The sequence below is a fragment of the Microtus ochrogaster genome, linkage group LG1, assembly GCF_000317375.1.
Source record: "Microtus ochrogaster isolate Prairie Vole_2 linkage group LG1, MicOch1.0, whole genome shotgun sequence".
Taxonomy (NCBI): Eukaryota; Metazoa; Chordata; class Mammalia; order Rodentia; family Cricetidae; genus Microtus; species Microtus ochrogaster.
This window is the reverse complement of record NC_022027.1, coordinates 6,102,746-6,123,414: the sequence shown is the minus strand read 5'-3', so window position 1 is coordinate 6,123,414 and position 20,669 is coordinate 6,102,746. Positions and strand designations below refer to the sequence as shown.

Here is a 20,669-nt window from a genome sequence, read left to right as displayed (position 1 = left end):
TAAGTCTTATTAATTGTGAATGCTCGGCCTTAGCTTAGGCTTGTCCCACTAGCTCTTTTAACTTCATGTTTTTATTCATCTACATTTTGCCTCTGAACTTCTTACCCTTTTTTTCATTCTTCATGTCCTACTTTCCTGCTTCTTCTGGGTCTGGATGGATGGCCCCTGGCCTCTTCCTATGGTCTCTCTCTCTTTCTCCCTCTCTTCACTATATGCCATTCAGCTTTTTATTAGATAATAGCTGCCTTAGGCAGGCAAGGTACAATAGTAACATGTCTTTACATATTTAAATAAATGCAAGATATCTGTGTAATTAAATATTCTGCAGCATAAACAAGTGCACCACATCTTTGCATGGTTAAACAAATACTCCACAAGTCAGGATCTCAGGAAGTATTCTGCTGCTTTTTTTTTATGGCACTGTTTAGACTTGAACCTGTAACCAAGCTAGAACATGATCTGCAGATGAGCAGAAAGCTATTGGGAACTCAGATACTCAGCATTCTTTTCTTGTTGAAATAGGCTACAAGCCCTGCGACCCCCAGGTCATCCGAGACCGCGTTGCCCACATGGAGTTCTGCTATCAGGAGCTTTGTCAGCTGGCAGCGGAACGTAGGGCCCGCCTGGAAGAGTCCCGTCGCCTCTGGAAGTTCTTCTGGGAGATGGCGGAAGAGGAAGGCTGGATTCGGGAGAAGGAGAAAATCTTGTCCTCCGATGATTACGGGAAAGACCTGACCAGTGTCATGCGCCTGCTGAGCAAGCACCGGGCGTTTGAGGATGAGATGAGTGGCCGTAGTGCCCACTTCGAGCAGGCTATCAAAGAAGGCGAAGACATGATTGCAGAGGAACACTTTGGATCAGAAAAGATCCGCGAAAGAATCACTTACATTCGGGAACAGTGGGCCAACCTGGAGCAGCTCTCAGCCATTCGGAAGAAGCGCCTCGAGGAGGCCTCCTTACTGCACCAGTTCCAGGCTGATGCTGATGACATCGATGCCTGGATGCTAGATATCCTCAAGATCGTCTCCAGCAACGACGTGGGCCATGACGAGTACTCCACACAGTCTCTGGTGAAGAAGCATAAAGATGTGGCGGAAGAGATCACCAACTACAGGCCCACTATTGACACCCTGCATGAGCAAGCCAGTGCCCTTCCCCAAGCACACGCGGAGTCTCCAGATGTGAGGGGCCGCCTGGCCGGCATCGAGGAACGCTACAAGGAGGTGGCAGAGCTGACACGGCTAAGGAAGCAGGCTCTGCAAGATACCCTGGCCCTGTACAAGATGTTCAGCGAGGCCGATGCCTGCGAGCTCTGGATTGATGAGAAGGAGCAGTGGCTCAACAACATGCAGATCCCAGAGAAGCTGGAAGACCTGGAAGTCATCCAGCACAGGTGAGCTGAAGTTTACTTCCTGGGCGCAAGGGAGGTGGGCTGACATGTGGAAATCACTACCCTGTTGAATTGCTTTTTTTAGGTTTGAGAGCCTAGAACCTGAAATGAACAACCAGGCTTCCCGGGTTGCTGTGGTGAACCAGATCGCACGGCAGCTGATGCACAGTGGCCACCCCAGTGAAAAGGAAATCAGAGCCCAGCAGGACAAACTCAACACGAGGTACAGTGGCTTCAGCAGTGGGTCTGGGGAGGGCAGGGCTCCTGCTCAGTCAGCTCTGCCTTCAGGAACTTCCCATGCAGGTCACTGGCCTTAGCACAGATGTCATAACAGTGGCAGCTGCTTCTCCATGTTTTCTCAGCCATGATTTCCAAGAATGGGCTTTTAGGGTGATGTGACATCATTCAGGACATAAGTCACCCAGCACCTACTTCTTTCCAAATTGAGGTTACAGCGTTGGTGACCTGTGGAAGACAGCAAGATGGAACCTGTATTGTCCCTTTTAAATGAGGCATACAGCAAATTCTGTGAAGCTGGAAAAGGCCTCCCTTATCAGGAAAGACCTTTGTCCCGTTCTTGCCTGTCAGTCTGTTAAACAGACTTTTTGAGTAGGTTACAGTCGGTTTGGAAAATGTTCCTTCAGAGTGGTTTTGAGGTGTGCGTGATGGGTACAGAAGATACAAATTACTAGACCCTATGGGACAGGTGTGGTAACTGGTGACTATGTTGCATTGAGCCAGGGATGGATGTTTACTGGGCAACATGATTTTAAAACCAAGGAAAGCATTTAGTCAGGAAGAAGGAAGGAAAACAGTGAGACAGCTTCAACTCAGTATTCATCCCAGTATCTGCCATAGATTTAGTCTCTCTCCGTTCCCAGGTGGAGCCAGTTCCGAGAGCTGGTGGACAGGAAAAAGGATGCCCTGCTGTCTGCCCTGAGCATCCAGAACTACCACCTCGAGTGCAATGAGACCAAGTCCTGGATCCGGGAAAAGACCAAGGTCATTGAGTCTACCCAAGACCTTGGCAATGACCTGGCCGGTGTCATGGCCCTGCAGCGCAAGCTGACCGGCATGGAACGAGACTTGGTGGCCATTGAGGCGAAATTGAGCGACCTGCAGAAAGAAGCCGAGAAGCTGGAGTCTGAGCACCCTGACCAGGCTCAAGCCATCCTGTCTCGGCTGGCCGAGATCAGCGATGTGTGGGAGGAGATGAAGACGACCCTGAAGAACCGAGAGGCCTCCCTGGGAGAGGCCAGCAAACTGCAGCAGTTCCTGAGGGACTTGGATGACTTCCAGTCTTGGCTGTCCAGGACCCAGACTGCCATCGCCTCAGAGGACATGCCCAACACCCTGACTGAGGCAGAGAAGCTTCTCACACAGCATGAGAACATCAAAAACGAGATTGACAATTATGAGGAGGACTACCAGAAGATGAGGGACATGGGTGAGATGGTCACGCAGGGACAGACTGATGCGCAGTACATGTTCCTGCGACAGCGGCTGCAGGCCTTAGACACGGGCTGGAACGAGCTTCATAAGATGTGGGAGAACAGACAGAACCTTCTCTCCCAGTCCCACGCCTACCAGCAGTTCCTCCGGGACACGAAACAAGCCGAGGCTTTCCTCAATAACCAGGTAATGTTGGTTTGGCCTTGGCTTCCAGCCTTTTGAAACAGGCCCTGAAGTTTGAGACTTTTGACTAAGTGACAGGTTTAAACCATGCCTGTGTGAAATGTATTATTTTGAACCCCCTTCCCCCAGGACTCTTAAAGGCATTGAAGTCCCTCATGATGTAATGGCTTCAAATTGACATTTTCTGGGGAAGCTCGTTTTGCCTTACAATACAGTTCTGTTGCAGTTACTGCTGAGATCGGTCCTCCTAACATCCCAAATTAAATTGGCAACATTCTGTGAGGTGCTAGCTGAATTTTAAAGAGTACAGTGGACAAGCTTGGGGGAGTTATTTTTCTAGAAAGATCAAGAGCTTCACCCAAGCATACAAAAGAAGAAAGTTTTTTTAAAAAAAAAAGAAGTAGAAGTAATAAGAACAGGTAAAGATGGCTGCCAGCATCAGGCTATTAATCTCTCATAAAGGAAGAATATAGAAGAAGCGTTGCTGCCGCCTTTGTGAGCATGGGAGGACTCTCACAGCCCACAGCCTAAGCTTCGCTCTTTGTGGGAAACCAATTCATAACACTTACCACCCTGGGAAAAGTTAATTTGCATGGAAATGCATAAGGGAAAAATTCTTTGTCACATCATTCTGGATTTTTTTTTTCCTCTTTTAAAACAAGGAGTATGTTTTGGCTCATACCGAAATGCCCACTACCCTGGAAGGAGCTGAAGCAGCTATTAAAAAGCAGGAGGACTTCATGACCACCATGGACGCCAACGAGGAGAAGATCAGCGCTGTGGTGGAGACGGGCCGGAGGCTGGTGAGCGATGGCAACATCAGCTCGGATCGCATCCAGGAGAAGGTGGACTCTATTGATGACAGGTATCGTTCTTAGACTGCTGAGTCGTTGACCCAAAGTCCTTGGTACTGCGGGTTTGAGTTTCCCAGTGAGCAGAATATAGGTATTTAATCAAAATTGCATCTGTCCACCCAGAGAGTGAGTGGGTGGTACAGGGCTACATGATGGTGACTCAGAGGAGAGCCGGGGAGGCTGAGCCAGGTACGTGCCGTGTGCCGAGCAGCTCTCTGTGGAGTAGTCATGGTGGCTCACCTGAGGGACCTTCAGAGCCAGAATTTTCCTAGCGTAGGCCACATTCTCGTTCGTCCATGAGACACTTTTCACACATCAGTAAGAAGGGGAAGCTTTCTTGTCCTGAGAACCTCAGAGAACCATGGAGGAACGGTATCTGCCTGTCTTAGAAAATTGGCATAGGTGATGCTATCATAGTGCTTTTGTGTAGACATTTCCTCTTCATCTAGGGCATTCTCCAAGATGAGACAGTGACATCATCTTCTACTCCTCTCTTTTAAAAGATTGTCTCCCTACTTTTTGAAGGGTGGTATACTCTGAATCTGTGTCCGGCCCTATGCTGGTTAAAGTGGGAGGCCTGAGCGGATCAAATTTGGGGTGCACTAGTGTGGAGTATGCACCACAGGCTTGCCTACAAGTCAATCTGATGAGACATTTTCTCAATTAACATTATCTCTTTCCAGATGACTTAGCTAGCCTGTGTCAAGTTGACATAAAACAAGCCAGCACTCTTGACTCCTTTCCAGTTTCACACACGTACTTCTCAGTAAGCCATAACCTTTTTGTCTTGCTGTCTTCAGAATGCCCTGCTAATATTAATATGACAATATAACGTCAAAAACTCCACTTTGAATTTAAAAATTCAAAGACCTAAAGGCTCAAGGTTCAAGGCTAAAACGTCTACAGTCTCTTTCAAAGTTTAAGCCTCTCTAAAATACCCAAATTCTCCAAAATATCTATCTATGGTATCTTTAAAATTCCAAAGCCTCTAAATTCCACAGTCTTTCAACTGTCGCGTCCTTAAAATCAAAAATAAATACTTTCTAATTTAAGAAGGAAGAACCAAGGTAGAGTCACACTGAAATCAAACTCCAACAGCTGTGAAGACTTTGGGGACCCACTCATGATTCGCTGGGTTCCAGAGGGTCGCCCAGCTGTCCCCTGTACACACAGCTTGTCTCCTGAGCTCAAGTCGGCACGACTCCGCAGCTGCTGCTGCCCTTGCTGGTGGTCCCATTGGTCCCATGGTGCCGGCATCTCCTGACTCCTTGGGTCTTCTCTGAACCTTCACCAATGGCCTCTCCTGGGCTCTCTTCAGGTGCTCTGACCCTGCCTCACCTTTTCTCCATGACCCTTCAGTCCTGGGGTTTCTTCCACTGCTGCTGAGACTGCAACTAGTCCCAGAGATCGAGGCCAGAGAAGCCATGTGCCTGAACTAAAGCAGGGAGATTGTATAGCATGTAGGCGAGGGGTCATGCCGTGTCCTCCACAAGCTGGGTTTGTGCCCAAGTGTGGTCAAAAGCTGAGTGCTTTAGGTGGAGACTTAGGCAGCTGCCAACACCAGGGGAGGAACCGCTGCACCTACCAAGATTTCAGAACAGGGCTTTTTGGTGCCCTCGTCTTGTTGGAGATTCTCTGAGAGGGTAGGGTTTGGAGAGAGAGATTGGAATGGAGCTTTCCAGATCATGCAGGGGCGAGCTGGAGGTTCCAACCAAACAGTACCCTATAAACAGAGACTGTTCATTTCTTTTTCCCACTGCTCAGGCCCTGTAGAGTATGGGAAGTTGCTTACAATGTACTTCCTGTTTACTTTGGTAATATATCCTTCTGGGGTCTTAGATGGAGTTGAAGACAGATAATTATAGCTTTCCTTAGTTATGATAAAAGATAAATTAGATATGAAACTAGAGTCACAAAAAATACTGTAACTGTAATTCTTGCTTGTTACTTGTTTTGTTATTTGTAATTTTACTATGTTAAAGTTAAAACCTTTCTTTATATTTATACAGAAAAGGGGAGATGATATGGAATTCTCCTCTGTATGTTGTAAATGTTTTATTACCATTGGTTAATAAAGAAGCTACTTTGGCCTATGGCAGGGCAGAATAAAGCTAGGTGGGAAGACTAAACTGAATGCAGGGAGAAAGAAGGCAGAGTCAGGCAGACACCATGTAGCAGCCAAAGGAGACAGATGTTGGAACCTTACTGATAAACCACAGCCTTGTGGTGATATATAGATTAAAAGAAATGACTAGCTAGGAATACGCTAGGAAGAGCTAGCTAGGAATAGCCTAAGTCTGAGCAGTTGGGAAATGAATGAGAAGTCTCTCTTTACAGTATCTAGCTATGAGTTTCTGGAGAATTTCAAATTCTTCTGCATTGTCAGTAACAGGGTCTTGTGCATAGTACACTCAGATTTTCTTTTCTATAATTAGATTAAGTGTGTGCAGTGATTGTCATGCCTCTTGTGTGGTTGTGACAGGTCTACTACTGTGACTTACGTATTTGGAGGATGCTAACATTTCGCAATCTTGCCTCTGTCAAATAGTTAAGAACTTTAATCGAACACTTCTTGGTACAGGAGCCCAGGGAAGAAATCAGCTTGTAAATTGTGCGTTTAATTATTTTTAATTTTTGTAATTCTTTCGACAGACACAGGAAGAATAGAGAGGCAGCCAGTGAACTTCTGATGAGACTGAAGGACAACCGAGACCTACAGAAATTCCTGCAGGATTGTCAAGAGGTATGCGCCCCTCCACTCATCCCTGCTTTCTAACAGTAGCCAGCCAGCATTTGGAGAAAAGAAATTGATTGTGAAATTAGTGAAGCTAGTAATTTATCCACAGTTATGGGTAAGGGGTACAGCTCACTTGGAGGAGCTGTATTATCAGTAATTTACATGGTCAGTTCCTCTATCTACGTTTTAGGATATTATAGAGTAGTCACATACTTTACTTAACTACATGTGGATATTTCATTTTAAGTTAAAATTCAGAGCATAGTTCTAGCAAAGTAGCCCTATTTTAAACGCTCAATTGCTAGTACAACTGCTGGCTACCACATTGGACAACACAGACATAGATACTTTTCATCATTTCAAAAAAACTCTGCTGAGCAGTTATACCCGAAAACTACCTTGGAAAGCATTTAGTGTGTTTTAATGCTTTGAAATAAGGTACAATTAAACACCATGGAAGGGAAGGAAGGACTTGGTAAGCACCGAAACTGTCTCTATATATTAAAAACCAGAGATACAGGGCTAGAGAGATGCTTGGTGGTTAAGAGCACTGGCTCGCTCTTCCAAAGGATCCAGGTTCCTTTAGACTCAGAACTGCCTGAAGTTCCAACTCCTGAGTATTTGACCGCTCCCTTTGGCTTCTGCGTGCACACGCTACACTGTGTACATGTAGGCAAACACCCATAAACTTAAAATAAAAACAAAGAAATCTGTTTTAAAAAGCAGAAAATTTAAAACTGCCATCCAGATTTCTTACTCCTTCAAGACCTTTAAAACAATGTTACTTTAAAACAAGTTGTACTCTGGTTGTCAAAGATCAAGTTTTAACATGTGGTGCTAAATGCATGACTCTTCACTGATAAATGTATAAACAAACTTTGAGGACTAAAGTTGGCCAGGAAAATATAGTCTCTCTGCAAGTTAGCTGGGTAAATGCATGTAGAGAACTCCACGTATGTAAATGCACGAACACATCGTATTTCTCTGTCTGCCAGAGACTATCAGTGAAACTCAGTCCTCTCTGGTTTATTAGAATAAATTCCCTTGGAGCCCAAAACAGGATAAGTAACATCCACAAGGGAATGGAGGGACCTGGGAGCCGGCGGTAGGGGCAGTATTAGCTTGTGTGCTATTACACAGCTAACTCACCACAAGCACCTTGTTATGAACATGTGGCCGTATGTCCAAAGAAATGCAACAGGCATGTTAGATCTTTTGTCACAATGGGTACCCATGTCCAGAGACTTACGAAGGGAAGTCCCTAAACTGTGACCGCTTAAGCACCCATGTTAGGTAGGAAAGCTTCTTCTGAGTGGCAGGTAGGCATAAATAACTGTCTAGACAGGACATGTGCTCTGAAGGGAGCTGTGGACACTTGGCTCTCTGAGCAGGAGAATATTGGGAATATGTGCCCCTTGGAACAGACAGCACCTGAGACCGTGTTCTATCTATTGCTCTGGCCTCCCCCAGGTTCTGCCATTACAGGTGTGAGCTGCTGCCCTAGTCCTAGTCTTGCTTCTGCTTTTAAAGGGTTAACCTGCCCTTGGCGGAACTGTGGTAAAGCTGAGGTTAAATCTGAGAAAAGAATGCAAGTAATGAGTGTCCTGGGGAAACCTGAGGGAAGCTTGTTTCCAGCACTTCGGTTTTTAGCCACCTGGGCACAGGTGCCTTACATAGAAAACTCCTCCTCCCCAGTGGCTCACAAGAAACGCTGAGTCATAGTGCACCCTCCCCCAACACTGCACACACTTGCTGCACACACTTGCTGTAAATCAGCGACTGTGGCTGAAGTCCAGTGACCTTCAGGCGGCCCAAGGGGTCCTGCACAACTTTCCTCCATACACAGGGAATATTGGGCTATAGTCCTATTGTTGCTTATATCTGGGAAATGATTTGTAGGTTTCTATGTGACCACTGGAACAAGTCTCCCTGTTTCTTAGGTTCCTTGTTTTGCCGTTGCTTGGTAATTGTCCTTAAAGTTGGCACAGTCACAGTGACTGCTAGAATGTTGGATATAGTCAACATGTGACAAAATTTAGGACAGGTTTGGTGGTTCCAAGACTCTCTATGGAAGTACAAGTGTATTAACCAGCAGGGTGGAGAGGGGGAGCCACACAGCACACATTCCTGTACTGTAAACGTCCAACATTCTGCCTCATTTAAAATATACCCAGTTCTAGCCAGTCTCCTGGGAATGAAGTTTGTATAGACCGGCTTTACATTTGGCTATCTTATGATGATAATTATTTACACCCAGAGATGTGATTCGACTCCATTACTGACTTTTTGTGTTCAGGGTCCAGAGAATCCAGGGGTTTGTTGCCTTCTCCATACCCAACACCCCTCTTTCCCCCACACTCCCTTTCTACTGGGTGCCCTGACTAAAAGAGGCAAGACTGTGAAAACTGCCTTTGTTTTTATAAACACAGGGTCAGCCATTTCACTAGTGAGAACAGGGACCAGCTTGCTCACCTCATATATGAATGTGAGGGGCATGTTATGTATGTGTCCTATGTATGTATACGTATGTGAGAGACATGTATATAAGGAACACAGTGTGGTTTTAGTGGAGTGTCCTAAAAAGTAAATAATCTGAAAGCTGGGGCTGACTGGCTTACTCTCTTAAAGTGTACTTCCTATTTTCTGAAGTACAGGGTTGATTTTGTTTTGTTTTCCCAGGAAGGCAGTGCGGATATGTCTGGAATAGGACTGAGTTCAGTACTGAGCCTTGTTCAGTGGTTAAAGCATTTTTATTTTGTCTGCACAGTGCTCTTGTCTGCAGAGAATGAGTATATTCTGACCTAACCTTTGTGAACGCCCCCCCAATAATGACTGTAGCTTTAGTTCAGAATGCTGACGAAGGACTGGCCAGCTCCATAGACCCACAGCATTGTGCTATACTGCGTGATCCTTTACCTGTAGAACATGTATGAGCACATTGGTTTATCGTGAATGGCCATAGTAGTTCACATTTCAGCCACTTAGATAGTTGGGAACTAGTTAAATTTTTTTAAGTAAAAAGTATTTTATTGTTAAAAAAAAAAGTGTTTTTATTGTTACGTGACTGATCTATGATCTGCGGTTATAAAGGATTCATTTTGAACCTCGCCCGCATCTGGTTTCCCTTCGTGATGCACGGTGTGAGAGGTGGAACCAGTACCAGAGTTTTCATCCATTCTCATAGCCAGCAGCTCTCTTGTGACCTGCTCTGTCCTCCTTGGCCTTTTATAAAGAACAGATCTACTGCTGTTGAAGGCTCCCCAGCAGCCTCCAGGGTGTGAATGGAAAGCTCTGGGAACACTGATACTGTCAGGGATTCTTTGATCTCACGTGCCGTTTGTAGACCTTGAGAAACGGAACCATGGTGTTCAGGTGCAGGCTCACAGTGAACAGTGACTGCTTTAAAAGTAAGTTGTTCACTGTTTCCCAAGTGAAACGAGATGCTTCCTTCAGACACTCGTGATTCCTTTGTGTATCTCTGGCCTGACCACTAGTGGGCGAGCAGGACCAAGCAGGGGTTGACTTGGGATAAAAACCTGAAGGCGATATGGGTCAGGACCAGGTGTTTGACCAACTCCCATCACAAGCCTCTTCCATCTGTCAACAGCTGGCAAGCTTTGTGCTGCTCTCAAGAATTTACTTTCAAGTATGTGTGGTTGATCTCATAATCAAGTTCCATGAAATGTTGTTGGTCCGAATGGAAGTTCCTTAGAGAGCTAGAGGCTATAGAAAGAGAGGTGAAGGTTCTTTAGAGTTGTCAGAGATGAAGAAGGGTGTTGTGGTTGCCTTCGCTCCACGGTGAGCGAGATGTTTATGTTCTTTGACATTTCCACGCGTGCACCCACGGCGGGTAGGAACGAGAGATAAACAAGCAGGTTTGTAGGTTGGGTTTTTTGTTTGATTTGGTTTGGTTTGGTTTTGGATTTTTGAGACATGGTTTCTCTGTGTAGCTCTGGCTGTCCTGGAACTTGCTCTATAGCCCAGGCTAGCTTCAAATTCATAGAGATCCGCCCGCTGTGCTAGGATTAAAGGTGTGTGCCACTACCACCCAGCAGTGTGGGTTGCTTTAAAATGCGTGATTGTCAAACGAGTTAAAAGGCAGTCGCGATTAACATGTTATAGCTGTCACAGGTGTCTGGGAGAGGAAAACACTGTGTTTTCAGCTAATCAGAGCAGAGCTGCAAACACAGCCTTGTAGGGAAAGCCTACCAAAAGTGCCATCGAGTTTAAAAGCTGCTTTGGAGCTTTTGTGTTTTGGGGTTTAATGTTAACTCCACCATCTAGATCAAATTTGGGTACAAGATGGGTCAGAGATGCAAAGTAAAATATTTGGTTGTCTGTTAACATGGAAATATGTAGTCCCCAAAGTAATCCCTTCTAAGTAGGATAAAAGACTAACTGATGACGGTTTCTAAAACCTTCTTGCTGTTCCGCCATAGCTGTCCCTCTGGATCAATGAGAAGATGCTGACCGCCCAGGACATGTCTTACGATGAAGCCAGAAACCTGCACAGTAAATGGTTAAAGCATCAAGCATTTATGGCAGAACTTGCATCCAACAAAGAATGGCTTGACAAAATTGAGAAGGTGGGTTCAGTAGTTAGGTCAGACCTTTCCCCCACTCTCATTCTGTATTGTGGCCTTGGTAAGGAGGAAGGCATAAACCTCAGGGGAGCGGGAGAAGAGGAAGTGAATTCCTTTTATTTAGGGTACTTTTAGAGCCATGTGTCATCATTTACAAACGTTACAGAGCCGGTAGCAATGCCTCGCTTCCACCTATGGTTTCTGATGTTAGTCCCCCAGCAGGGAGTGAAACAGAGACCCAACATGGGACCTGGTTTATCTTAGTGATAGACCGTGAGTCTTTCCTTCCTCACTGCCATTGGCCATATACCTGTGTTGCTTTGTGGCAACTTTATGCTTTATGAGAGACTATTGCATAAATTTTTAAATGCTGTGTGTGTGTGTGTGTGTGTGTGTCTGCTGTACACTAGGCACTAACTGTGATAATACCTGTATTTACATAGGGAGAATCTGTACAGTGTTATAGAAGTGTGCGTTTCTTAAGTCTCCTTTCCGTTCACTGTGGGAGTCGTAAGAGTTAATAATGTGTTCTGTGTGGTCTTTGGATCGTGAAGTTGTAGGTTACTAACACTAAATGTCCTGTTGCCCCAGTTGAAACTGTTAGAGCATGCAACACTCATTGTTGACATTCCAGAAGCATAGAGTATGTACACAAGACCATTGTTGGTTTTACCCCCCAGTAACTTCATGGGTAAACATGGGAAGTAGGGGGAAGAAATGCCTCAAGGATTGGTTTTTGTGTCTTCACAGTGACATTTATTCTCTTGCAAAAAAATTTTTTTAACCTCATTGGTTTGTGTTCTCTAGGAAGGAATGCAGCTCATTTCAGAGAAGCCAGAAACAGAAGCTGTGGTGAGGGAGAAGCTCACTGGTTTACATAAAATGTGGGAAGTCCTTGAATCTACCACCCAGACCAAGGCCCAGCGGCTCTTCGATGCAAATAAGGCTGAGCTTTTCACACAGAGCTGTGCAGACTTAGACAAATGGCTCCATGGCCTGGAGAGCCAGATCCAGTCTGACGACTATGGCAAAGACCTTACCAGCGTCAATATTCTGCTGAAAAAGCAACAGGCAAGTGGACAAGACAGCTGTCTCCCTGGGCTCTGCCTGGTTCATGGCTTCCATCTTCATCCTTATTTATCAGGATTCCCTACCATCCCTCTTCCATGAGAAGGGCTTAACCTCCCAGAGCACTGCTTGTCCCGACAGTGGCGGCCTTTCCAGAGTCAACTGGAAAGACTAATTAGTAAAGTTTTGAGTGTCTGTGCATGGGGATACTTCTTTGTAGATCTTACTGATGAGTGCTGTCATGAGAATAACCGTATTTGTCCTTCTGTATAATGTCTGAAATAGATGGTGGTTGAACAGAAGGAACTGTCTGCTCTCTGAATTGTTCACTGTCTACTTGGTAGATGGTAAAGGAAATGAAAGGTTTTTTTTTTTTTTATATATATATTGTGGTAGGTGATTCTTAAGGCAGATGAATTTACCCTGAATTAATGAGAAAACAGTTATGTTTTTAGAAGTATATTATCAGGGACTGGAGAGCTCAGCTATGAAGAGCTCTTCCAGAGGACCTGGGTTCAATTCCCAGCACCCACATGGTGGCTCACAGTCAGGGGATCCGGCACTGTCTTCTGGCTTCCACATGCAATTGGTACAGAAACATAACCTGGATCAATGGTGCGGTTTGAAGAGATAGCTCAGTCAGGAAAGTTGTTTGCCTTATAAGCCTAAGGATTGTGCGTGTAGTCTCAGTGCCAGGGAGGCAGAAACAGACCAGCTAGTTCAGCCTAATGGGTCAGCTCCAGGCCAGTGAGACCTGGCATTTTTACTTGGAAGCGGTCACTGACAAGACAGTCTTAGCTGAGTGCTGAGCCTGGTACCTTCATCCAAAGGGGCATTCGCCCTTTTGCTCCATGGTTTGTTCTTGGGAATACTGTGCACTGGTGGAGTTAGACAGGTGGTGTTTAGTTGTGACTGCCGTCTCCCGGGACAGTCACAGTTAGCCTCCAGCGCCAGTTACCTGACATGTGACCTCCTGTGGTCTCCTCAGCGAGTCCTCCTGTGTCACTCCTGCTCAGTTCCATCAGTGCATGGCTGTTGTGTTCCCTCATTACCTAGCAAGGTTCTAGGCAGAGCTCTGGGTTGAAGAAATGAAGATAACATTCTAGCCAAAATGAGTGAGAACCTCAAGAATGTTCTCCTTTTTAATAGAGAAGCAGACTTCCGTGTAGGCCTCAGTAGCACTTTCTCCCTGCCTTTCTTTTCCCTGAGTTCCTGATTAGATTTCAATGTCCCATCAAGCTTTAAGTCAGCTTTAAACATTAGCTTTAGACATGAGCTGGGGATCTGGAGCACTCCCTGGGGTTCTCTTCTTTGCCCTCTCTCTCTCTGCTGTGTAAGTTTATTCTTCCGTTCAGCCTTAGGCTTTAGCCAGTGCCCAGAACAAAGCCCCAGACGGAGTGTGTGCTGGCTCTGGCTCTGATGCAGTTCTTGCTCCCTTAGATGCTGGAGAATCAGATGGAAGTGCGGAAGAAGGAGATCGAGGAGCTCCAGAGCCAAGCGCAGGCACTGAGCCAGGAGGGGAAGAGCACTGATGAGGTGGACAGCAAGCGCCTCACCGTGCAGACCAAGTTCATGGAGCTCCTGGAGCCCTTGAATGAGAGGAAGCACAATCTGTTAGCCTCCAAAGAGATCCACCAATTCAACAGGGATGTGGAGGACGAAATCGTGAGTAGCCCTCGGCTGGCCCGAAGCTCATCTTTGCTTTTCTGATACTACCTAGGCCCTCGTCAATGAACTGCACCCTCATAGCCCATCCTCCATGTTCTGTTGATCTGTGTCATGTCGTGACCCCCCCACACACACACACATGCAAATGCAGCGCTTTCTTTCTGGCGTTCTAAAGATATTCCAGAATCTCAGTGCCGCTAGAATAGGACTTAAACTAGCCAAAGGGTTCACAGTCTGTCCAACACCAAGAACGAAGTAAGTCCAAAGACTAACCCCTCCTCATGTCCAAGAGGAAGCAGCTGTATGCCCTGCCCTTTGAAGGAAGGCTGGGTCCTTCCTCTCTGCTTCCCCCTCAGCCTCCTTGTGCTCTGGCTTGGGCAGTCTGTTTCCACATGGTCGTGACCACTGCTTACTTTTAATTCTTTCCAGCTGTGGGTTGGTGAGAGGATGCCTTTGGCCACGTCCACAGATCATGGCCATAACCTTCAAACTGTGCAGCTGTTGATAAAGAAAAACCAGGTAAGCGTTTCTACCTGGGCCGGCTGTGTCTGTAAAGAATGACTGAATCATATGGCAGAGGAAATGGGGGGCTTTGATGGTTTGTGGGGTCTAATAAGTATCAGGCCATGGCTATTTAGCAAAACTGTTTCTGCCTCTTCCGCACAGACCCTCCAGAAAGAAATCCAAGGACACCAGCCTCGTATTGATGACATCTTTGAGAGGAGTCAAAACATCATCACAGATAGCAGCAGCCTCAATGCTGAGGCTATCAGGCAGAGACTCGCCGACCTGAAGCAACTGTGGGGGCTCCTCATTGAGGAGACCGAGAAACGCCATAGACGGCTCGAGGAGGCACACAAAGCCCAGCAGTACTACTTTGATGCAGCTGAAGCCGAGGCTTGGATGAGTGAACAGGAACTGTACATGATGTCCGAGGAAAAGGCCAAGGTGAGAGAAGCCTCCCAACTCCCAGGAGAGGGCCCTGCTCTTGCCTGTTAGCTGCATAATGTGTGACACATCTCACCTGCTGCCTCTAGAGGCTAAGGAGTGAAGAGAGGCCTCAGAAATCTGACTGTTGTTCCCTTAAAGTCTGGTACAGAAGTGTGTGAAACACGAAGGCCTAGAACTTAATACGTAGCGAGACATGCTTCACACTCATGCCATGGGCTGATTACAAGTAGGTTCTGGCTATCTTTTTTCTTTTTAATCTTTTTGTTTGAAACAAGGCTTCACTGTGTAGCCATGGCTGAGCTGGCCTTGACCTCACAGAGATGCACCTGCCTCTGCCTCCCAAGCGTAGGGACTGCAGGCGTGTTCCACCATGCCTGGCCCATTTACTTTTATAACAGTATGTCTTCTCAAATAATTTGTAGTACCACCCAGGCTACCTAACATACAATGGTTTTGAGACCATTTTAAAGCACGTTAAGATTGTAGAACACTGTCATGGACACACTTGACAGGTGTGGGGCAGTTAGCTAGCTAAGATACATTAGACTTGATTAATCCCCCCTTTACCTTAGAGGAGTCTTGGGGGTCACACTACATGCTCCCCTTTGCAGAAGCCTCCTTTAGTCCCCCGTAACGATTTCAAATGTATCAGTGTTCATGGTCTTATCATACTGGTTTTTCCTTTCTGATGATACTTCCTCTTGCCCCACCCCACCCTGCAGCTAACTTATCACCCCAGGCAGAGTGTCTGGCCGTGGTTTTGACAGTCTGTTTCTTTGCAGGATGAGCAGAGTGCTGTCTCCATGTTGAAAAAGCATCAGATTTTGGAACAAGCTGTTGAGGACTATGCAGAGACAGTGCACCAGCTCTCCAAGACTAGCCGGGGCCTGGTGGCTGACAGCCATCCCGAAAGGTGAGTGACACCTGGAGAGTGAGGCGGGGCATGCTGTTGATCTTCAGTGAAGGAGTCTTACTAACTTGCCATTCATCATATAGCAGTGGTAGAGTCGGTCATTGACTCGAGCTTAGGACGCATAAGAAAGGTACATTGTTACACTGACAAGTTGCTCTCGTGGGTTAAAAATCTCATGTTGGCCAAGACCCAGTTGAAAGAGTAAGTCATAAGTATATGTTGACCTAAGATAGAGGTGATGAAGGACATACTTGGGTTGAAAAAGTTATCCAGTTTAAGCCAAGTATGATGCTGCATGCCTGTAATTCAGGAAGCAGAGGCAGTTAGATCTGAGTTCAAAGCCAGCCTGGTTTACATAGGCCAGTTATAGGCTAGCCAGGATTACATGAGACCTTGTCTTAAAAAAGAAAAATGTCAGTTTGAGAAAGCAGTGATTTAAGAGTGCTTAGAGACAAGAATACCTAAACCTGTGACATGAAATGGCTCTCGGTAGCAAAATGGTAGCACTTCCTAACTTTTGCACAGTGGTTGCCCAGGAAACCAGAGGAAACAAGTGAGGGTGTGCATTCTTTTGTTCACTAGGCTGCTGTGTCCATTTGAAGAGAAGCAAGCAGTCCTGTCAGGCCTTCTCAGGAACCGCCCCTTAGAACTAAGAAAGGAAAGGAACTGGCTTGGTGTGTTTGTTTATCCACCGCCAGGCAGGTTGGGAAAAGTGTCAGTGTTCGTATCTCATTCCCGAGAAAGAGCAGGCAGCAGCGAGTCCTCCTTCCTGATCTTCTATTCCGAGATGTAATCCTGGTGAGGAATTCAAGGGAGTGGGACCCGTTCTCCTGCTATACTTGTGGCCGAGGAAGCAGGAGCAACCAGAGCCAGCTCTGCCAGCAGGGAGGAACACACAGCCCAAAGAAGAACCTGGTGGATAGCAATGGATGATAGTTCCAGCATTTGCATTAATTTTTAGTAGTTAAAAAAAATTGAGATCGCAGAGCCAGCAATGCAGTCATACACGGTGGCCTTCGGCCTCCATTACTGCCCACAGGTCAGCCCCTAGCCACTCAACAGCATTTGAAATGGAGGTCATCCAGAGCTTTATTTTTTAGACAAAATAGGTTAAACAGAAGCTTCTTCGGAGAAATTTGATGTAACACATTATCTTCGCTCACTGATTTTGCCCCGGAAGAAGATATTAGAAGTCCTTCCTTCACCGCTCACTTCTCTTTCAGCGAGCGTATTAGCATGCGGCAGTCGAAAGTGGATAAGCTGTATGCCGGCCTGAAGGACCTTGCTGAAGAAAGGAGAGGGAAACTTGACGAGAGGCACAGGCTCTTCCAGCTCAACAGGGAGGTCGACGACCTGGAACAGTGGATTGCTGAGAGGGAAGTGGTCGCAGGGTCACATGAGTTGGGACAGGACTATGAGCATGTCACGGCAAGTACTTTGGGGAGAGTCAGCGGTATATGCGGTGGGTGGTGCTGTAGAAGGTCGTACCGAGTATGAGGCCTAGACTCACACCGGGGGTCATTGCTTTTGTCAGGTGACTTTGTCATGGGTTGGATTACCTCTCCACAAGAGACCAGATGGGTTCTGCAGTAGAGATCTGTGCTTCTTGGGGCTTGCGTATCAACTGTGTCTCTCCCTTGAATGTTCTTTCCAGCAGCACTCGTGATGGGGTGGGAAAGCAGGGGTCTCAGTGGTTTCTTTCTGTGCACTCCCATTCCAGATGTTACAAGAACGGTTCCGAGAATTTGCTCGAGACACCGGGAACATTGGGCAGGAGCGCGTGGATACAGTCAATCATATGGCAGATGACCTCATCAACTCTGGACACTCAGATGCTGCCACCATTGCTGAGTGGAAAGACGGTCTCAATGAAGCCTGGGCTGACCTCCTGGAGCTCATTGACACGAGAACACAGATTCTTGCTGCCTCCTACGAACTGCATAAGTTCTACCATGATGCCAAGGAGATCTTTGGCCGCATCCAGGACAAACACAAGAAACTCCCCGAGGAGCTTGGAAGAGATCAGAACACTGTGGAGACCTTACAGAGAATGCACACGACCTTTGAGCATGACATCCAGGCTCTGGGCACGCAGGTGGGTGGGGCTGCCCAGCATGTCTTTATGCGTCATGAGCCTCTCTGTATCTCGAGGCTCTTCAGAACGCAGCTAAAATGATCACCCTAGTTAAACACGCATGTACACATGCATGCTCCCCACATACGGAAGCTTTGCAGTCTGTATAATCCTGAACTTCTCCTACTTGTTAGTAGTAGTGTTAGATGAAATGCTAGTGTTTAAATTAGATAGATGCACACGTATACATGGGCAAGAGGCCGCAACACGAGTTTCTCTTATGTTTATGTGACCATCAGGATCACTTTGAAAATAGTAACTTTTTTGTTTTCCAACCATCACAAGAAAGAAAGCTGTACTTTTTTATTTCGATAATGGAAGTTTATCTTTCTGCATTGGTTACTTTTATTAATTGTTCAGGTTAGCAGACAGTGATAAATCTCATGGCATTTTGATAAATAGGTGTTTTTATATTTATTTCCATTATTCCCCTCTCCCTACTGCCCACTCATTGTTCCCTGACCCTGCTTTGCTTCCTTTCCTCAGATGGACCCCTCTTGTTCTTTCTTGCCACATGTATTCCATACTTTCTGCTCATCCCTACCCTCCAACATCCCTTGTCTTCTCCTTGGATCTCCTTTCTAGTAGAGACTGGACCCTAACATTTTAACACACCTGTATTAAGTATTAGCACTGAAACTTGCTCCAAGGGTGTTGACAAAGTGAACAGCGTAGCGGTGAGTCTCTGGTTGTCACTGTCTCGTCAGTCTCTGGAGCCTCCTGATTAGTCTGAGATCTTGCAGTTGAAAACTGTTGTTCTAGAGAAGAAGCCAGTTTTGTTTAAGTTTTTAATCCTGAGCAGGTCTGGAGTTCAGAGCAAACAGACTTGTGCAGGGTCAGCAGGAGGCCAGAGAGCATATAGCTTTGACTGTGGTGATGCTGTGTGTTTTGGTCATGGATGCCGTGCTGCTGTCTTAGGACAAGCAACCTGAATGGGCAGAGGCTATGTTCCAGTAAACACTTAACCCACATCCCCACCAGTGAAGACCCAGGTTTGGCCCTGGTGAGCTCAGTTGAGTACCATCAGCCTTACCATGCCTCAGTACTTAGGGCTCGTTCTGTAGAAGGATCCTCTTGACTGCCGTTATCTTCTGACCTCTGTTTAGATTCTGAGCTCCGCTGTTTTCTGTGGCTGTGAGTTAATTTACCTCCCTATGCTTTGGTTCCCTGATGCTTTGAGGGTTAAGTTGCCTTGTAAACAGAAGCCCAACAGTAATGTCTGAGAATATGTCCCCGTCAGGGTTATATATATAATGAACACTAAGGATGAGATGCCTAGAGACAGTCAGGAATCGGGTCCTTCCTCTACATTTATGGAACTAATTACAGGCGGATCTCTGAGTTTCAGGCCAGCCTGGTCTACAGAGCGAGTTCCAGGACAGACTCCAAAGCTGCACAGGGAAACTCTGTCTTGGGGTTGGGGGGATGGGACCTCTTTACTGTAGAACTACAGGAGACCTGAGAGACAGTGACAGTGCTTCCTGGTTTTTTATTAAACCCCTTTGCCTCATGAGCGTGGTGAGGCTGAACAACCACAGGACAAAAACCAACTCCCTCACGTCTGTGGGGTTCCATCTACCTCACCCATCACTGAGGAAGCTCTTCAGAGCCATGAAAAGATGTGTGACCCCTCCTGCAGGCACTGACCCACCAAAGCAGTACAGAGCAGACACCTTGGCACAGGCTCCTAGTCTCGTTTGGCTGTGTTCTCTCTTGCCAGCTTGACCTACCACTGTTTCCACTGCACACGAGAGCAGAGCCGCCGGATGGGAGCAGTTGATGCAGTGACAGTCTTGAGTGGCTAATTGCCACGTGAATTTTCACTGTGCTAGCTAGCTCCTCCCACCTTTCACTGATGAAATCTATAAAAAAAAAAACTAACCAGAAGCATAAGAAATTATGATAATTTCCTATAAGCCTGCTTATGATGGTCTGAGATAAATATCTTAAGTGTAATTCAGTCTTGGCGACGACTTCCTAACATGGAAACCAAATCCAGCTGATGGTTTTGCGTGTCTTTTTCAGAAACTTCATATTCTTGGCACCATTTAAAGTCCTTTTGTTCAGTTAAGGGTCAGTAATCTACCGTATCCCAATAACATTGGATGTCCCCATCTCATTGTCCCTGGAAGGTCCTCACCTGGCGTTTTTCCAAAAACTTTTTTATAACCATCCATAGGCTCACCCAGGACTATTAATTGTCTGTAGACTTTGGTCACAGAGTTTTTTCACCAGATAATGTCAGATGTATGACACTGCTAACATGTTAAGTGTTTCGTGTACAACATAATGAAAATGGACACCTGATTGTAAGATGGTTAGCTAGGTGTGGTAGTGTGTACATTTAGTCCCAGTACCGGGGAGGCAGAGGTGGGGGTCTCTGAGTTTGAAGCCACCTTGGTTTCATAGTGAGTTTCAGGACAGCCAGAGCTACATAAAGAAACTGTGTCTTAAAAAGAAAGAAAGAAAAGTATAAAATAGTCACTGATTTCTCTTATAATGGCAAACTCCCACCATTATCTTAAAATGATAGCCTGTTTTTCACCCTTTGGTACAGAAGGAGTGTTAATGCCTTTACGACACTATTTTGTGTGTTGTGGAGACTACACTCAACTGTGTATGTGTAGGTCAGGTGACAGCACTGCAGAGTTAGTCCTGTTGTGTGTAGTTGTGTATGTGTAGGTCAGGTGACAGCGCTGCAGAGTTAGTCCTGTTGTGTGTAGTTGTGTATGTGTA

The 20,669-nt window shown here is 46.2% G+C and overlaps 1 protein-coding gene across 4 annotated transcripts in view; it reads left to right on the top strand.

Moving 5' to 3' along the window:
* Sptbn1 (spectrin beta, non-erythrocytic 1) overlaps positions 1-20,669 on the top strand; it is a 165,401-nt gene that overhangs the window by 129,050 nt on the left and 15,682 nt on the right. For all 4 annotated transcript variants that reach the window (XM_005359172.3, XM_026785213.1, XM_013350742.2 and 1 more), the window contains 13 exons: positions 523-1,393; positions 1,476-1,613; positions 2,272-3,028; positions 3,688-3,890; positions 6,532-6,622; positions 11,056-11,202; positions 12,007-12,270; positions 13,708-13,932; positions 14,365-14,454; positions 14,602-14,883; positions 15,669-15,799; positions 17,023-17,227; positions 17,520-17,894. In XM_005359172.3, the coding sequence (XP_005359229.1) occupies positions 523-1,393; positions 1,476-1,613; positions 2,272-3,028; positions 3,688-3,890; positions 6,532-6,622; positions 11,056-11,202; positions 12,007-12,270; positions 13,708-13,932; positions 14,365-14,454; positions 14,602-14,883; positions 15,669-15,799; positions 17,023-17,227; positions 17,520-17,894 (3,779 nt within the window). The remainder of the gene's footprint in view (positions 1-522; positions 1,394-1,475; positions 1,614-2,271; positions 3,029-3,687; positions 3,891-6,531; positions 6,623-11,055; positions 11,203-12,006; positions 12,271-13,707; positions 13,933-14,364; positions 14,455-14,601; positions 14,884-15,668; positions 15,800-17,022; positions 17,228-17,519; positions 17,895-20,669) is intronic.